The 17,668-nt window shown below is 44.9% G+C and overlaps 1 protein-coding gene across 5 annotated transcripts in view; it reads left to right on the top strand.

Moving 5' to 3' along the window:
- Positions 1-17,668, top strand: part of rgs3a (regulator of G protein signaling 3a) — a 135,370-nt gene that overhangs the window by 35,287 nt on the left and 82,415 nt on the right. For 4 of the 5 annotated variants that reach the window (XM_047570275.1, XM_047570276.1, XM_047570279.1 and 1 more), the window contains 6 exons: positions 9,514-9,595; positions 10,132-10,237; positions 10,947-11,379; positions 13,173-13,212; positions 13,532-13,869; positions 15,557-15,634. In XM_047570275.1, the coding sequence (XP_047426231.1) occupies positions 9,514-9,595; positions 10,132-10,237; positions 10,947-11,379; positions 13,173-13,212; positions 13,532-13,869; positions 15,557-15,634 (1,077 nt within the window). Of the gene's footprint in view, positions 1-6,302; positions 7,235-9,513; positions 9,596-10,131; positions 10,238-10,946; positions 11,380-13,172; positions 13,213-13,531; positions 13,870-15,556; positions 15,635-17,668 lie in introns of those variants that run through there. The other variant, XM_047570277.1, reaches the window with a different exon arrangement.

The following is a 17,668-nucleotide window of genomic DNA, read 5'->3' as shown; positions in this document are numbered from 1 at the left end:
AGTGATCGGATTGGCCTATTGCTTTATATACAGAGCAGTTGACCCGTGACATCGCACCATGTCCAACAAACTCATCATGCATAAAGATGCCTTCAGTAAAAATATTTACTGCACGGATTCCGCGCTACACATTCTCAGCAGCCATAGCAACTAATTGAATCATGCGGCTGAGCTTTGTGCAGCGAATGGGGCAAGATGTCATTTCTTTGAAAGACGGCGTTTGTCAAAAGGCTCAGTTGCATGTGAGTCACATGTGAAGCAGAATGATGAGGGTTTGACGTGAGAGAAGGGGAAAAAGAAGATTGTGCAGTCAGTGTGAAGTCAGTTTTTCTGTTCGTGGGAATCGCGAATCCTTCCCGTGTCCGCCTCTTCTCATCCGTAACGTTTCCTCACAATATTTCAACCTCGAAATCTGGAAAAGGCTAAAATTGTTTGCAGAGACGCGCGATCGTGAATCATGATGCTTTTACGCATTTTACGAGAAAATGGCAAACGCTAGTCGTTTAAAGCTCTTATTGCTAGACGGAAGCGCTAATGACAGCAACTTTAACAGGAACGTATTAGCATGTTTACTGGGCCATTTGGGAGTCATTACGGGCAGCGAGGACTTCCCCTTTTCTTTCTGTCTGGACTGTTTACTCTGTTTTTGACCTTGTGCTCCATATGCTGCCTCCTTCACTGTTTGGGGTATGAATATTACATACCCGCTGCTTTTTTGCAAAAGCTTCTCAACTCCACTCAGAAGGCATAATATCATAGCGGTTTGTGACCTTTAACTTGCTCCGTTTGGAAGTTTTGCTTGTTGGATGTAAAACCAAGGATTACAGGAAAATAATAATAATAAGTAAATAAATAGAAACAGAACAGATTGGCCTGCGTTAAAGGGGAGCATATCATATCTATCATGCCAAAACCTGCCTTGTAACAGTTGGCCATTAGATTGACGCTGAAATTTACTTTGATTACTTACGCTGACCCAAAGTACCTTTGAAAACCTCGAAAACAATCTTGTTAAATGCACAGTGATCCTTCCAAAACCGGTGTTTATGTCCTATTGACATTAAAATAAATAGAAGTAAATTACTGCTGCCGGAGGAGAGCCTCTGTCTTTATTCTCTGAAACTTTTGACCCTTTCTCCAGTGTCACGCTCGAGATAGGATTTCCTTATTGGCTATGAACGCTGCGTCTTTTGTTTACACGAGAGTTGTGGGGAAAGATTTATTCCTCCCTGGCTCGCTAATCTTACTGGGTCCCGAGGTGGCCGCCTTCCAGAGAGATATTCGTGGAAAATTGAATCTGGCTCCTGTTAACACATGTTGTCAACATGTATAATACTTCTGCAAGTTAAGATGCAGGTGTGACTGTGGCTCGATTTAGCCTGCCTTTATTGAAAGAGTCGATGAGGAAAAGTCAAATATTTCAAGTCGTCGCCTCTACATGGACATTTCTTCGATGCATCCCGCGAGGCAAGTGGTTATTGAGGGTAGAGTCGCTGTATCGTATTGAACGTGGTTACGTGAAAGTGAAATAACTAAGACATGAAAAGAAGGATATTATAAAGCTTTCAATCCAGCTATAAAGGGCAGCATATTGTCAGGAAACAGCACTTCAGTCGGTCGATAAAACCTACCGACGGAGCACAGAAATAGTGGCTTCAACTGCCGATGGGTACGAGCTGTAAGAGAAAGGATCCAGTCTGCCCCAAGATGTTAATAAATGTTTGGTTAGATTTGACAGAAAAAAGCTATTTGGTCAGTTTGAGCGAAGATGTATTATCATGGTACAGGCAAGAATGACAAGGGTTGAAAATAGGAAACAAAACAACAGCCTGCGTAAATACAAAGTTTTATTGACCCATCCATCCACCCCAACCTCTCTACTAAGGTCAAATGACTTGCACCCCTAGAGGGTTTAGTCATGTGCGATTGTGGAATTGGTGGTTTTGTCAGAAATGTGTAATAAAGAGCTGTTAAGAAAAATCAAACCCAAATGTATTGTTACACTTCTGTAGTTTTATTGTAAAGTTTAGTTTAAACTGCTCTTCTACCGTTGGTTAGCCTTAAAACAAACTGTCGCTGAACAGGATGTGGTTGGGCATAGATGGTGGTGCGCTTAAAAAAAAAAAAAAAAAACAACGATCGTTATTCCTTGAACTCCTGGAGCGACTGGCTGTTTGAGCTATTCAGCAGATCGGTGCGACACTAAAACATATCCGTTTTGCTTTGAAAGAGGTCCAGGATGTCAACTCTGCGGAAAGCAGTGGTCATATGGAGTTTCGGTATTAAGCCTCGACTGAGACTCAGATTAGAGGAGCTCACTTTACCTTCGCCCTTTCACATGCGCTTCCTCTCTCTATACATAACACAGGCACACACCGAAACTTAAGATAAGGATTAGTTATCTCACAAAGTACTCCTAGGGACATTTCTTCAGAGCTGTAGCAGCCATTACATTCAGTTAATTTGCACAGTAATGACGCTACATCGAGAAAGTACGTAGGTAGCCACAGAGTCATGAAAGTCATTGAGGAGGTCGGTAATCATGTGAAAAAAGTTTTACATCCGTATTTGTGAATGGTCCTTTCCTCTCCCCTTCCCACCCCCGTCCCTCCCCTCTCGCTCTTGTTCTCCCTCTTCCTCTTTATCTGCGGGTGAATCAGAGAAACATATGATTGTGCGGTCTGTGTGGGACAGTCTCAGGGGAGAGTTAAAGGAGGAGGAGCGGGGCGGGGGGGGGAGAAAGTACATTCACAGGCTAAATTAGGGGAGAATGGAAAACCTTTTAGACTTTCTCCTCTTTTCTGTACCCGCTTTCTGTTGCCTCGTCCTCTCTCCCTTCCAGACCGCTGCGTATTTCCTCCCTCGCCGTTGTAATCTCCTCCACCTCCTTCTCCTCCTCCTCTCTTTTCACTCTCCTTTCTCTCGCCGTCACCCCGTGGCCATCACCCCTACCAGACAAAGCACTCTGTGGTATCATTAGCTGCCCGCTCTTTACCGAACATTTTTCAGCGTTTGAGGACGGCCTTGCGCATGAATAATTTCAATGATTTCCACAGGGTTCATTAAAGGCTCGGGACACTTCAGATGTTGGTGAAGATAATGCTCGATATCCACAAAGGAATGTCCCTCAGAAAACCACAAGGCTATTTCAAGAACACTTTCCTATCCACTGACTACACTTCTACGGCTTCTCTCTATATTTTTCTTAAATTATTGTGTGTTTAGTTAATTGCTACATGTTTGTGAGATGAGCTGCGCTTTAAAAAATGCTGCGCCAATTAATTTCTGCTCTTTTGTTTGTCCCAAGAATCCCTGTTTGAACCTCTTTTTAATTTGTCAAAAAGCAGCTTTTTAAGGATGTGATGAGAAGCTTTAGATCTGCGTGTTAAACTTACCCGTCAAATTATATTGAGGGAATAGTAAACGCTGCTGAGAAAGCAAGTCGTAAAACATTCGAGCATCTCCGACATGTGAGTGGAAGCAACAATGATCAACCCAACCAGAGATTGGACTTGACGTGCAACATAACGAGGGGTTCATCTCCCCATTTACCAATTATGTTTACAGGCGATCGACACAGAAAAAAACAAAAAACAAAACAAAAACTCTGTCCGCTCATGTCACTCGGAGGGAGCGGAGAGTTCATGAATATTAACAATGGTTGGGCCCCGGACAACGTGTCCCTCTGCATTACTGAGCTTGTCATCTATTGTTAGCTCTTGAGCCGTCCCCTGTGTAAATGGGTCTGACACCGCTGTGTGATGGGAAAGATGGGAAGGAAGGGTGAGGTGAGCTAAAACGGAGACGGAGAGGTTAGATTTTCTGGCTGCCGCCTCAGAATAAATGAAGAGCGGTCGGTTTTATTGTCGCAGCGTGTCCCTTTGGAAGGTTTCTGGGATCTGGCTGCTGCTGACCCTCTCCTCCTCGCTTCAAGATGTAGACGTTTGAGCGTTCAGTTTGAGATGCATCCGAGACAACATATGTGTAGGAGGGCCCTGCCACCTACTGACCACATTTCACATTCTTAAATAAGACCTTGACCCCTGTATGGTCTTAATGAGGAAGCCAGTGCAACTCTGAGTCCTTCGCTTTGTTGGTTTGTGTATGCATGGAAGAGTGAAAGGAAGCACTCACATTCAAAGTTGGTCAGTCAGTTGGTGGTGCACCACTATGGTTCAGACCAGGGGTCTTCAACAGGTTTCAGACCAAGGACCCCCTACTGACTATATGGGTTCTATATTAAACCTGCTCTTTATAAATATACATTACTACTATCATTTTGCATTCAATGTTAAGCTATCGTTTTACTGCAATATGTTGGATTCATGTTCATGTGCACCTGCAGAGCTTCCATGGATCCCCTGTTGAAGACCTATGGTTTAGACCATTATTTCTTATGTTGCACCATCAACCAGTCAAAGCTATCGTTTCTAAAAATGTATATCTACCTATTGTTGTTTTTATCATTGTTTCCATATAAACAGATTTGTTTCTAGCCTATTTCTTTGCAGCTAACAGTCGTTCCCCAGTGCGTGGACAGATCTAGCTCTCGCTGCTGTTACAGTTCTAAGTTCGAAAAGTAAAATCCCTTCACCGCCGCCGCTCCATCTGGATTCACCCGATGCTCCAAGCCTGCTATCAGTGTATGGCTGTGGGAACCAAAGTTGTGGACTGGGTTTCCCTGTGGTGAACGTTTGGAGAACTTCTTGTTTACTGTCAAGTCAACCGTATCGGACGCTCCCATTGGTTGTCGTCTCAACCGGGTTGCCTCAAAGTTGAGATTAGTCAACTTGCCGCCCACCTGCTTCGTATTCCCCTTTGTCGTGCTTTGATTGATTTATTTAACGTCCGTCGAACTGACATTTCGACCTTTCCGAGCTCAGTCCGGATGATCTTACGGTTGAATCGGTGGATCTTCCAGGCACAGGTTTGACTCTGATCCACGACTTTTGTTCTCTTCTTAAACCCTTTAATTACTTGCGCAGCCGTGTAGTTATGAACCCGCATAATGATCTTCCACCGTTTGAATTTTAAGTGCAACTCGAGCTGTGACCCTGAACTTGGCCTAAGACCCATCCTGTGTGTTCAGTGGCTTGGAAGACACCTCCTCCTTTGATAGCTGTTTATTCAGGTCAGAAAGGGAGAGTGAGATCCCACACTACTAAAAACCAGATTGGCCTCGTCTGGCTCCTAGACAAGCTTTTCAAACTCTTCTTTCACCCCACTCCCTGAGACATGCTTTCTTCTCTCCCTTTCTTCTCTCCCTCTAATCCGTCCTTCTGCCTATTTAGAGGTGAACAGCGCAGCGTGAATGAGAGAGAAAGTGTTTTTGTGTGCTTGACGGGTAACCCTCGCCCTTTTGAAAAGGCAAACAGGGAAAAGCTGCCATTACTACGGGAATGAAGGGATCTTAAGACAACGGCCTTTTCTGCCACTTTATTAACACCGCGGAGGCTAGTGCAGCCCTGCTCCTCTGTCACCTCGCTCTTTCTCCGTCACTTCTCTGTCCATGTTTCATTCCCCGAGCCAGACATCCAAACGATTAAAAGAAAAAGAAAGCAAGCTCGGAATTAATGGGCCTGCCAGGGGTCAGACTGGCCACTGTTTTAATTCAACAGGCTTTTTCCTGCACCAGTGCCGAGGTGTTTGTTGTTATTATTTTTGCAGATTGCCGCCGCTTTCCCAGACATGCCGAATGTTGAAAACAAAAACAGCGAGGGTAATGTTTGGATAACTGTAAGAGGAGTGCGGATTGTTCGGCGCTCGCAGACCTGCGAATTTCCGCACTGCGTGGCTGGAGGTGAGTGGGAGCAGCTGAGAGGAAAAGCGGAGGAAATATGGAAGTTGGAAACATAATAAACAGGCATAATGTCTGGACGGAGATTGCGTAGCATGGGAGCGTTTGTTAAGCGTCTGATGAGGTATAAAGCATGATTGAAGGATGTGCGTGAGTCACCGTTCGGTACCGCTGTCCGTCTCTGGGAGGTCGTTAAAATGAGTTCGATCCAAAAGCCGCGAGCGCTTCGAAACATTTCCGTTTACAGTACACATGCAGTCTGGGGTTTAAGCCTCCCCTCCCCGCAACTCTGATTAAAAGTCTTGCCTTTCACACGCTTTCTCATACATGTCTCACTTGGGCCACCTACATTAGTCACTGCAGAGCATATTTGCAAAAGACTATAGCACCTCCAGCAGCCTCATAGTGTGGACTCAGGAAGCAAACTGGCCTTATCGGGGGCAGACACACAAAGCTGTCCTGGCTGTAGGGTGGCGAGGTATGCGTAAGTGCATGTGTGTGCATGCGCATGTGTGTGTATTTGTGTGAAGGGGGGGATGGCGGAGGGAGGCACTTCCTCCCATTCTTCTGCTGCTGAAGAGTTCCCATGAGCGCCCCTGCCAGGAGCTACAGTGTGGCCTGAGCAGGCCCCAGCGCCAGTCTCGCCTGCATGACGCCGCCACACACTCACACAGCTGATCTCAGGCAACTCCTGCAACTTCTGCTGTTCGGGGCCAACAGAGCGGGGAGCTGGACGTCGGCGACGGGGACGGAGCGAACGCGAGAAGATAAGAGACGGAAGATAAGGAGGCTCGACTGAAGTTTCGAGGCATGGGAACGGAATGAAGCTGAGGCTGTGAATGAAATGAAATGACAGGTACAGACTGAAAGCATTGATGACTGGAGTCATTACAAACAGACCTTGAATGGAAAAAGTGCAACTGGACGTCAGTGGGAGATTGAATTCTTGGAGGAGGGGGAAGAGAATTGAATCGAGACTCATTTGGGAGAAAGCTGATGCAAAGTGAAGAGCGGCTTGACTGAAAAGAAAGAAACCTCCAAGGACAGTTTGCGTTAAACTCGACAGATTGCCATTTGCTTCGCTTGCGAGGTGAGAAACGACATCGCCACCCAGATCCGCCTGCAAGACTAAAGCCGACCTCCGGGCAGCTGTCACTTTCGGACATGATCCACAACACTCTGAAGTCCACCCAGCCGCCGGAGCACAGCCCCAGGAGGACGCACTCGGCCGCGCAGAGGAAGCTGTGGCGGTACTCGGGCTGCCGGGGAGCGGGCCAGGTGGAAACGCAGCGTCGCAGCGTGTGCGTGTTGTCCGCGGACTTGAACGCGGGAGAGGGAGGAGGAAGAGGAGGAGGAGGAGGAGGAGGAGGAGGTGGAGGTGTGATGCACACGATCCACGGCCTGTGTCACCTCTGCATCGGATGTAGGCTGCCTCAGGTGTGTCTGTGGGACAGGACACTGGTCTCTTGGTCGTAATTTGTTTGCAAAAGATAAAAAAAAAAATGAGGCTACGTTATGCTTGTTTACACGCTGCTGGGTCCCGAAAACGCACTTTCAGCTGCACGTCTGACGCACCTGGAAAGAAATAACTCCCTCCTGAGTGATCACGAAAGATATTAGGGATGTGTGTTTCCTGCACTCTGGCCTTTACATTATTTATCCTTCACATAGAGAAAATAAGGATGGATGGAAGAATGGGGACTGATGTATATTTGAATTCGAGATTTAATCATAGGAAATAACACGAGCTCAGAGTATAATTGACGACTACTACAGTTACAGCTGGGGAATATAACTCTAAGCTTACACGACAAGAATACAGCGCAACGTCTTAGTCACTGGACAAACTGACCCAGATAACTCTGTCTGATCACATATGAGTATCAGATGTGTGTTTGGTTTATTTTATTTCGTCTGTGCACAACATTTCGTGTTTCCTGGACAAGTCACACCTCCAGGCCGCCCATCCTTTCTCCCTTTCCTTTCTGAATTCGTGACAAGAAAGTTTAAATTTAAGCTTCGGTCATGTCAGTTCTTTGTACGATTGAATTATTAATCCATCGCTACGACTCTGCTCACACAATTTCAATATTTAATGCACTCTGGCAACCTTCTTCCCTCGGCTCATTTATCATAATTTGTTTCCGTAATGTGTCTTTTGATTGATGCGTCGGGAAACAGTTACTTAAAGAACTACCACCCCGATCTGTTGGATTTGCACCGAGGCCGCTCTCCTCTTCGCTGTTCCTGTTTGAAAGTAATCCCTCCGTTTTATTTCGGAAGCGGACGAGGGGGCACTGAGCCGCTTTTCCCAGGCAGGCCAGAGGTAGTCCTCCTCCAAAAGTGCTCGGTCTCCACAGTCGCTCGCAAATTAAATTAACGCTGTTCAGGCTCTGGGTTTCTGGGATGAATCGGTCCAAATGAGGCGGCTCGGAGAATTCCCTCTAAAAGGACACAATGTCTGAAAAGGCGTTCGATAAAGAGGCGAAGACGGATAAATGAGGCACGACGGGCAGAGCTCTCCATCACTGCTGTCCATTTTCATTTTTCATTGCTTTTCTCCGATTTAAGCTAGTCTTTCAATATATTTTCTGTTCCTTGTTTGACTTTCTTAATTCCAGCGAAATGATTTGTTTCCTACCATCTGTTCCTCTATTTGTCCTTGTCATCTGCTCGGCCCTCGTCTGTCCTCGTCTACCACCGTTCAATCCGCATTTTTACGTGTTTTATCCCCGATCATCATCTATTCGTTCTCGTTTAATATTCTTGCGCGGTCGTCTCCAGCCGGAGAACTCCGTGCCATAAAATTATTTCCAATGCTGCCCGAGTTTGGACGCAGACAGAAATAGAGACAAGTTCAAGAGCCGGAAGGTTCGAGAAATATGGAAGTAGAACTGTTGCCCTTTAACAGTGTGACACAGGCCGAATAAAAACCAACGGACTATAAGAAACGCGCGATTCTACCCGACGTTTTAGGGTCATGGCGAGCTTCGGGGCTCCTGAATAATCACCGCGTTCCTCCATGTGGCTGGTTGGCGCTCCAGGGCAGCCTTTGTAGTTTAGTTGGACATACATGTAGTTTTTTGTGCTCCGCTGAAGAAATAAAAAAAAAAAAGCGAGACAGAGGGAAAAAGCGGGGATGTCTGTGTGCTTTGGGCCCCCGGTTTGTCAGCAGATGAAATGGAAAGTGAGATGTTTTGGATGGGACTTTGTTGACTTTGGCTCGAACTTTCGGGTGCAGGTAGTGAATGTTTGACGACGTAAGAGAAACAGAGACAATGGGAAAGGGCCGTCAGCACTGTCCCTGTGTGGGCATGATAAAGTTGAGCAGATAATATGAAAAAAAAAAGAAAATTCACTCATCTCTGAACAGTATTTAGTAGCATGGGCGTAACAACTGTACACTTTCCGAGCATACGCACGAATTTAAAGGCTTTTTTGTATTTTAACCAGCTACTGGACGAAGAATGTGTCCCCCTTTTCATCTCTGGACTTGTTTTTCCCACCGGCCCAGCTAATTGGGTTGACCAGGAAATCGCTGTCAAGACACTTTTAATAGGAAGCAGAAGAAGAATACAAATCTACTTAATCTTCTTATAGGAAGGAAGTTGATGATTTTGCCAGCGTGCTACTTTTGGTTCCTTGGGCAGTTAGGGCGAGGGGGGGAGAGAGCTTTTCTTATCTCCATGTCTCAAAACGATTGTGTGTGTTTGCAGGTGACTATCCTTCGAGGAAAGGATGGATATGGATTCACCATCTGCTCGGATTCCCCCGTGAGAGTGCAGGCTGTTGATCCAGGCAAGTTTCGCACGTTCATTTTTTTGCACAGTCCTTGTCTTTGGACCTGAAATAGAAACAGAAAGACACGATTAACTCATATTTTATTGTGATGTGCTTTAACGTTGCTACGATAATGGACGCCTTTGTTTGACCTCACTTTGGCTTCTCACTTTGGCTTTATTGTGGGTCGAGATAAACAGGAAATGTGGGGAATTCCGTGCAGCAAAGGTCTGGCTGTGGCATTTTAGCCCACATGTTGTGCACCCTGACCACTCGGATATTAGGTAACCCCCTCCTCAGTGAGCCGGGCGGTGCAGTTAATAGAAAGATTTTCTGCCAATCTACCATGTTGGCTGGTGTTATCTGAGCTTTAAAATCTGACACCAGTGAGAATGAAGAGGAAAACAAAGCCTGTAGGAACAAAGTATTTTGGTATTTATTGTTTGCCCTATTGATTCATTCTGCACCTCCATTACTAAAGACTTAATCCATGAAACGACATGCTTTCTGCTTGAGAAATGATGCTGAATCTTTCTGTCTCTTCGCCCTGCCAGGGGGTCCGGCAGATCTCGCTGGTCTGCAGCAGCTGGACACTCTCCTGCAGCTAAACGGTCAGCCTGTGGAACAGTGGAAATGTGTGGACTTAGCGCATGCTATAAGGTAATGGTTCCAGCACGTCTGATGATTAGGGCCCGTTCACACCCTCGGAAGAAACCTTCACAGGCATGTTCGTGACTCGGGCCTTAATTATTAGTAAGATTAGTCTGAGTCACTCTGAGATGCGAGACCCGTGGTGTTAACAGATCATTTATTTTAGAAGCATATTTTATATTTTGTCAGAAGCTTTTGAGGTTAAAGAAGAACTGAAATAGTCACTGTTGGTTGCGAACTCGCCAAAACAACAACATCGACAAACTTTTCTGACAGCCCTCCAGGGTGTAATTTAAGAAGTAACTTAAGGTATGACTTCATCAAAAAAAATAGCATAAATTAATATTACCTGACACTAAATGTGAACCACAACACCAGGTTTCGGTGCCTATAGTCCAGTTGTTTCTCCTAATGTAGCGATCCAGTTACTGCTCTTTTCTTTGGCAGTTCTTTGGCAAAAATATGCCTCTGACTGCTTTTCAAATGTGTTGGTACAGTCACACAAAAGCTCTTCACATTTTTTAAAACTTATTTTACAATTAAAGCCTGTGGTTCAAACTAATGCGGCTAATCTCCATGTCTCCACTGTCAGTTTTTGCCACTCAGTGGCTGTAACCACAGAGACTTCGCTTGCAGTGATGTCATATAAATTACATATTGTCAGTTTCAAACTGACCAAACCGATTGCGCTAATCGTCATTTCACCGTCTTGTTTTAGAAACAGCGCCAATGAAATCACAGTGGTGGTGTGGCGCACGGGCCCCTCAGCCAAGCCCAGTTTCGAGGGCCTCATCCACCGGCCCTCCTACAAGCCCTCCACGTCGAACTACGACGCGCCCTCGCCGCCGACCCGCCGGCGGGCGCCCGACGTCGGCGCGAGTAAGACGCCCCCGGCCGTGCCGCCCCTCCCGGCCCATCACCGCGCCACCGCCGCCCGCCGGCTCCTGGTCAACGGCTCGGAGGCCGGCAACGGCGGCGCCCTGGGCGTGGGCACCCTGGCGTGGGGGGCCCAGGGGGGGTCGGCCGAGGAGTTGGACGGGAAACCGCGACTCCTCCACCACCCTCACACCGCCACGCTGAAAGGGACTAGGGTGAAGGCGTCGAACGGGGACAACTATATCATCCTGGCGCCAATCAACCCTGGAAGCCAGGTACCGCAAACTGGTGGTGGGCTGCATCTTCATCATCTCCTCCGTCCTCCTCATCCTCACCACGGTCATATGTTGGCTCATCCTAGATACGTCTCCTTACCCTACCTCCCCGGTGCCGATAGATAGACGGACTGTATGTACAGTATGTCCCGACCCATTTGTGTCACGGCCGTCTTGATGATTTGTACCTTAGGACGTGTTTTCATCACACTGCATACTGTGCATATAGCTCACAATCATGTAGATATGGAGACTGAAGACGTAAAGGAGGCAAATAACATATGAAAATATTGCCGCAAATATATTATGTGCCTGTACTATCTGATGCTTTGGCAATATTTGTTGCATTTCATTTCATTATACCAACAAAACACAGTTCACAAGAGGACGATAATGTACTTGACTTGATTTATTTTACAGATATCCTATAGATATGTCATCTGTGTGCCATGAAATTACGCGTCAGTGCTTTAAAAACGAATGGTTCTGCCATTTTGAGAAAAAAGAAAGAATTCCGCTTCACGTATTACAAGGCTGGTCCATTGCATAATATGCAGTTTCTGTATAACATGCGTGTACATGCGCAACGCTACATGTATATGGCATTTTATACAGCTTGTTCTTTTTGCGCTCAGAGATCCTGTATACGAGATTAACACTTTCATCATAAAAACAAAATAAAGCAAAGTCATTCAATCAAAAAGACTGATCTGAATTCCTCAGCTAACACTCCTATAACAGGACAATACTAACCCGAACAGCCCCCTCAGGGTGACAGCAGGGTTCAAGCAGTGCGCACTCTCTCTTTCACTGATTGCAATCTCCGTATAGTTGATATCTGCTCAATAGACCTAGCTAATTAGAACCTTCTGATGTCATAGCTGATATTTAATTTAAATCTCCGTGTGTCATGGCTTCTAAGTCTGTTTGCAACTTCAAACTGTTTCTGTGTGCCTTCCTGCACCTCATGCAGAGTCCACATCCATCCGCGTGCTTCGGTAAAGAGAGACGTGTCAGTGCTTGGGCAAAAGAGCTGAAACACGAGGTCACATTGAATGCAGAGGTTGTTTGAAATAAAGACCGATCGAATATTGAAAGAAAAGAATGCGCAGCTTCTGGAAAAAGAGCTAAATGCCGGCTCAGTAAACCAACCTTCCCATTCACATATCTGCAACGTCTGCTCTGAGACAAAAGAGAAGGCAGAGATTTGGTGATATTTTGTTACGGGCATCGCAGGCTAAATATACTGAAAAAGCCCTGTGGAAATGGGTCATGATGGTGGCATCCCGCACAGACACACACAATACCTTAGTTCACAAACAAAGGGCTTGGAAAGACTGCACTACGGGGACTATTTATCCCGTTAAACTGGCATAAAATCTGCTAATGATGTGTTATTCCCCCAAAATGTTTGGGATTTAACAAAACACGTCTACCTGCCGTATTAATCTCAACATGGTTAGACGTGACGTCAGCTTTATATCTTCACTCCCTCTGTAGATCCCCAGATTGTTGCATGTTTTGACAAGTAAATATTCAAATGGGCTTGGACGAGTCCTGGAAACTCGACGCACATGTCCAGTTCTGTCAATAAAAAAAAAAAAAACGACTCATGGCGTAGATGCACAGAAAAGAGAAGGCTAGGACACACATATCATAATCCAGATTAACACACATTACATTTATATCAGAATTATACATCAGTTGAGCGTCATTCATTATAGATGTAGCTTTCATTTTGATGAAACAATCCCACTCATTATTAATATCACTTCATATTATTCTGCTTTCAGATCTTGAGGCCTGTTTACCAAGACAACCAGGGGACTCTAGGTAAGACGTGTGCAGTGTTATTACGCTCATATTTGTTTTAAGCGGAGAGACTTTTTATTTGAAGTTAGCTTTAGATCTTTATTATTTCCGACGTGGCCCACTTGATTTAATTTCACATTTTCAGTGTTAAATTAATGAAAATGGTTGAATTTATTAAGATCTTGGGCTTGTGGCTTGTGGATTTTTGCTCCATAGGCGTCTCCCCTGTTTGCAGTCTTTATACCGATCTAAGCATATTTAGCGCGCAGATCTAGACAGATCCAGAAATTACACTCAGCCTGTATGTTTACGCCCTCGATTTCTTTTCTTTGTTTCCCAGCTGCCAGATTATACAAACAGACTTCTGTTCCACAGCCCCAGAATAGTGGTGGTGGTGGTGGTGGTGGTGCTTTTTCTGGAGGTATGAGTGGAAGCGGAGTAGGTGGCGGAGGTGGAGGTTTCTCCAGCTGTACTGGTTTCCTGCGTCGGTCGAACAACTCCAAGGCATCAAAGGGGTCATCTACCTCCGCCGGCCCGGGCCTGGCCAACTACCAGCAGCAGAACGCCAACTTCGCCAACTACCAGAACTGCACGATCGTGCGCTCGCACACTCCGCACGCCAACTATGGATACGTCAAAGTGGCACCCAAGATTCTTATCTTCCCCATATTTGTTCAGGTGAGCCGGCGTGTGCGCGAATGTGTGGTTTCATTGTAACATGTTAACGGCATAATGGGTTGCAGTTGTCGGCGTCTGTTTCGAAACAGAACTTCGAAATCTGACCGATGATCTCTGGCTCAGTAAGCGGGAGCGGTGGTGGTCGGGAAAACCACGGGAAATGAAGAAAGCGGGCGAGAAAACAAAAAGAAATATATAGTGAATCAGATAAATAAAGTGAGATGTTGAGATTGTGTTACTAAGGTGTGAATGCAGCCAAAGGGCACGCTTATACTCTTTCGCCACCCAAAATTGACGGCCCAGAAACGTCCCAAACACAGCAAAGGACGACAAAATCAAGAATATACAGGCAGACTACGCATAGTTTTTAAAGAAAATGTTGCGTATTGTGCTAGTTACTGTGATCTGTGAGTGAGACAGGCTTACACGGCTCACCGGCTGCCGGCCATTGCTTCATATTTAGCCAACAGAATGCTAATGAGGTGACCCAAACCCTCAGCAATGCAACAAATAAGTGTATTTCCCCCAAAATGTTGATTATCTGTGTGAAGTAAAAAAAAAATACAGGCAGGATATGTATTTAATGATACACAACCTCCACCCCCGCCCACCCACCCACCCACCCACCTGGTCTTGAGTTGTGACTGGTGTCGTGGTTATGTGGTTTCGTGATGCTTTTCCTCCACACATCTGGCTCAAGGTAACTTGACATTTGCAGTCAGGAACTTAAGCTTTTCAGACAAGCAGATATTTTATTAGAGATTTTATATTTAGGCTGCAGCACTTCTCTGCTTGGAATAGAGACGGGAGTCTTGCAGTCTGATCAGTCAGCATGGGTATTTCCTAACCTTGTCTTGTAGATAAAGGAAATCAGCTGCATAAATAAAACTGAAAGTCTCGTTTTAGCTCTGCAGGACACAATCGGCCTGTATTTGCCCTACAAAAAATAATGAAATGAAAGTAAATTCCCGAAGACTAATCAAAAAAAATATCATAGTCATGCACGTTATGTTAAATCATGTGTCATTACCAGATAAATTCTCACTTCTGCACATGCACAGACAGTACAGTGAAAAGAATAACACGTTTAAATAATGATTTAATAACCTTTAAAGATGATGATGATCAGATCATTTCCACATGTTGGTAACGCAGACCCTCTAGCGCCACTTCCCATTTAGTAATATACAATAACGCAGGAGCGTGTAATCCTGACTGTACATCGCATAGTATGCAAATGCCACACTTACACTACACACTACTGAATCGGCCCTTTGTCGCACCCTCGACTCAAGAGGAAGTCCCCTCCTCCCACGTGCCTGCACTAGTTCATTTTAAGTGTCAGTGTCTCGTCATGTTCGACCGCATACGCCGCTTCTGAGGCTCAACTCACTTTCTGTCTTAATACAATCAATACCAGTCGTGTTTCCCTCTGTGGAACGCAGCAGTGTTTTTCACGCTTAAAGCCCATCGATCGGATTTGGGAGCCAAAAATGGATCCGGTACTGTGACTAATAACCAAATTCAGTGTTACATTTTTGGATTTTTGCATTGAGAAATTCTGCGACGTGGTTTGAGGAATTGTGCGCTCGCAGCCGCTGATAAACTATTGATGTCGGTTGAAAAGAAATGAACTCGGCGCAGTTGTGACATAACGCGCGTTTGCGCTCTTTTCTTTCCTTGTCAGCCTCTCGACCTGTGCAGCCGAACGCTCATCATATCTGAGGAGATGATTCTACACGAGAGCAAGCACCACTCTCTCAAGGTGAGTGGCAGCTGTGCGGTAACTCTGCAGCGTAGGAACGTCCATCTCCACCCATGAGAGATGCATTATTCATTGCCTGTGTGTGGAGTGTGTTCGCTCTGCGTTTGCTTAGCCTTCTGTTTACTGTTCTGCGTATATGAAAATAAAAATAAAAAACAATGCCTGCAAATATTTTTTTTAGAAGACGCAGGACTAAACCTTGATGATTCCTCGGCGCTCTTTCGTGGACCTTCGTAATTCGATGGATACAATACGATTGTGGCTCTCTCGTCCCCCCTCCTCCCCCCTCTTTTTTGGCTTGTCACAACCGTTTATGTGGTTTGTTTACTTGGCCAAACAGGAAGTGACGTTCCGCTGCCCCGATGCACATCTAAAGTCTGAATGTGCTTCGGAGTTATATAAAAAGAAAGAACAAGCACAGGGCGAAGTCCTGGGAGGGCAGGAGGTGTCTGAATAACTCTTGCGAATTCGTAACTTCTCTGAACTATCAAGTCCACGCGAGTCGAGGGGTATGAATAATGGATGAGGGAGGAAGGAGCCAAGGATCTGACTGACAAAGAAATGCGGTTTCACGTATCAAATGAAACCGTAGCTCCTTTGATATATTAATGATCCTTTCACAAAGTCTAAAGCTCAATGTAAAAAGAAAAAAAATCGCATTATGTTGAGTTTTATGAAGTCCTTAACAAGTACTTTGATACTGACAGTATCTAGTACTGCAAGTAAACTATAGAAGAATGTACAACACACCCCAGTCTGTATGTGTCTCAGTATCTGTATTTATCTTCTCTGAGCCACATTGATCTTATTATATTTGCTTTAAATGTGGCAAGCATGAAGCATGCTTAGCGTAATCCGTTGGACTAGACTATATATGGAAAGAGAGAAGAGCACTTGTTTTTCGCAGACACACATCTTTAGAACGCCTTGTTGAAATATCTCCGCTACGGAGCGCAACGAAATGCAGCAACTCCCGGTCTGGAAGTGTAATTGCGGACTATCTCTTATCTGGGGTCAGATGTAGAACAAATATTTAAATAAGTATTAAATGACCTTTAAAGCATATGCTGAGATAAAAAAAAAAAAAAAAAAAAAAGTGTTGAATATGTTAAAAACAGTCGTTATCTTGGTCCCTTTTCGATTTCCACATTCTGGAAATGCAGAAACTCTAGTGTTACTTCCTATTATTTACTATAAAATAAGGCCGTAATGTGTAAACCTGACGATAGAGAGAAGAGCACTTGTTTTTCACAGATCTTTAGAATGCCTTGTCAAAGACTATCTCTTATCTAGGGTCGGATGTAGAACAAATGTTTAAATAATTATTAAATGACCTTTAAAGCATATGCTGAGATAAAAAAAAAAAAGAGCTAAATATGTTAAAAACCGTTGATATTTTGGTCCGTTTTTGATTTCCACATTTTGGAAATGCAGAAACGACAGGGCACGTGAGACATGGAAAGAGAGAACAGCGCTTGTTTTTCACAGGCTCACATCTTTAGAATGCCTTGTTAAATAATCTCCGCTACGCGGTGCAGCGAATTGCAGCAGCTCCTGGCCTGGAAGCGTAATCCTGGACTATCTCTTCTCCGCGGTCAGACGTAAAACAAATATTTAGCAGCCAGTGTTTGTCAGGAGGGAGTTTCTCTCCACTGTGCCACTTTGTACGGGCTGTTTTTAACGATCTCTCGGCGTGTTATTACAGCTTTTGCTCTCGGCTCGCCAGCGTGTTGCTCTCTCTGGGCGGCAAAGACAGAAAGCAGTTCACAGAGACACTTTTATTGGTGTGTCTGAGTACACATGGAAAGCACAACGCTGGATGGAGCGCAGAGTGAAAACTTGTCAAAAATGCTCTGTGCATTAAATGATAGTGAAACTTTATGCATAACAGCTTTTAGCTGTTTATATTTTATGAATCATTGCATTTATTATGTTAGTTGTCAAGTTATCAATTTAAATTATCAAGGTATAAAATGAAATACCCGTGAAACTTAATGCTGTACTTTATTTGGTTCTTTTTTGCACTTGTACCTA

This window comes from Mugil cephalus, chromosome 19 (genome assembly GCF_022458985.1).
Source record: "Mugil cephalus isolate CIBA_MC_2020 chromosome 19, CIBA_Mcephalus_1.1, whole genome shotgun sequence".
NCBI classification, from domain to species: Eukaryota; Metazoa; Chordata; class Actinopteri; order Mugiliformes; family Mugilidae; genus Mugil; species Mugil cephalus.
This window is presented reverse-complemented; position numbering and strand designations above follow the sequence as displayed.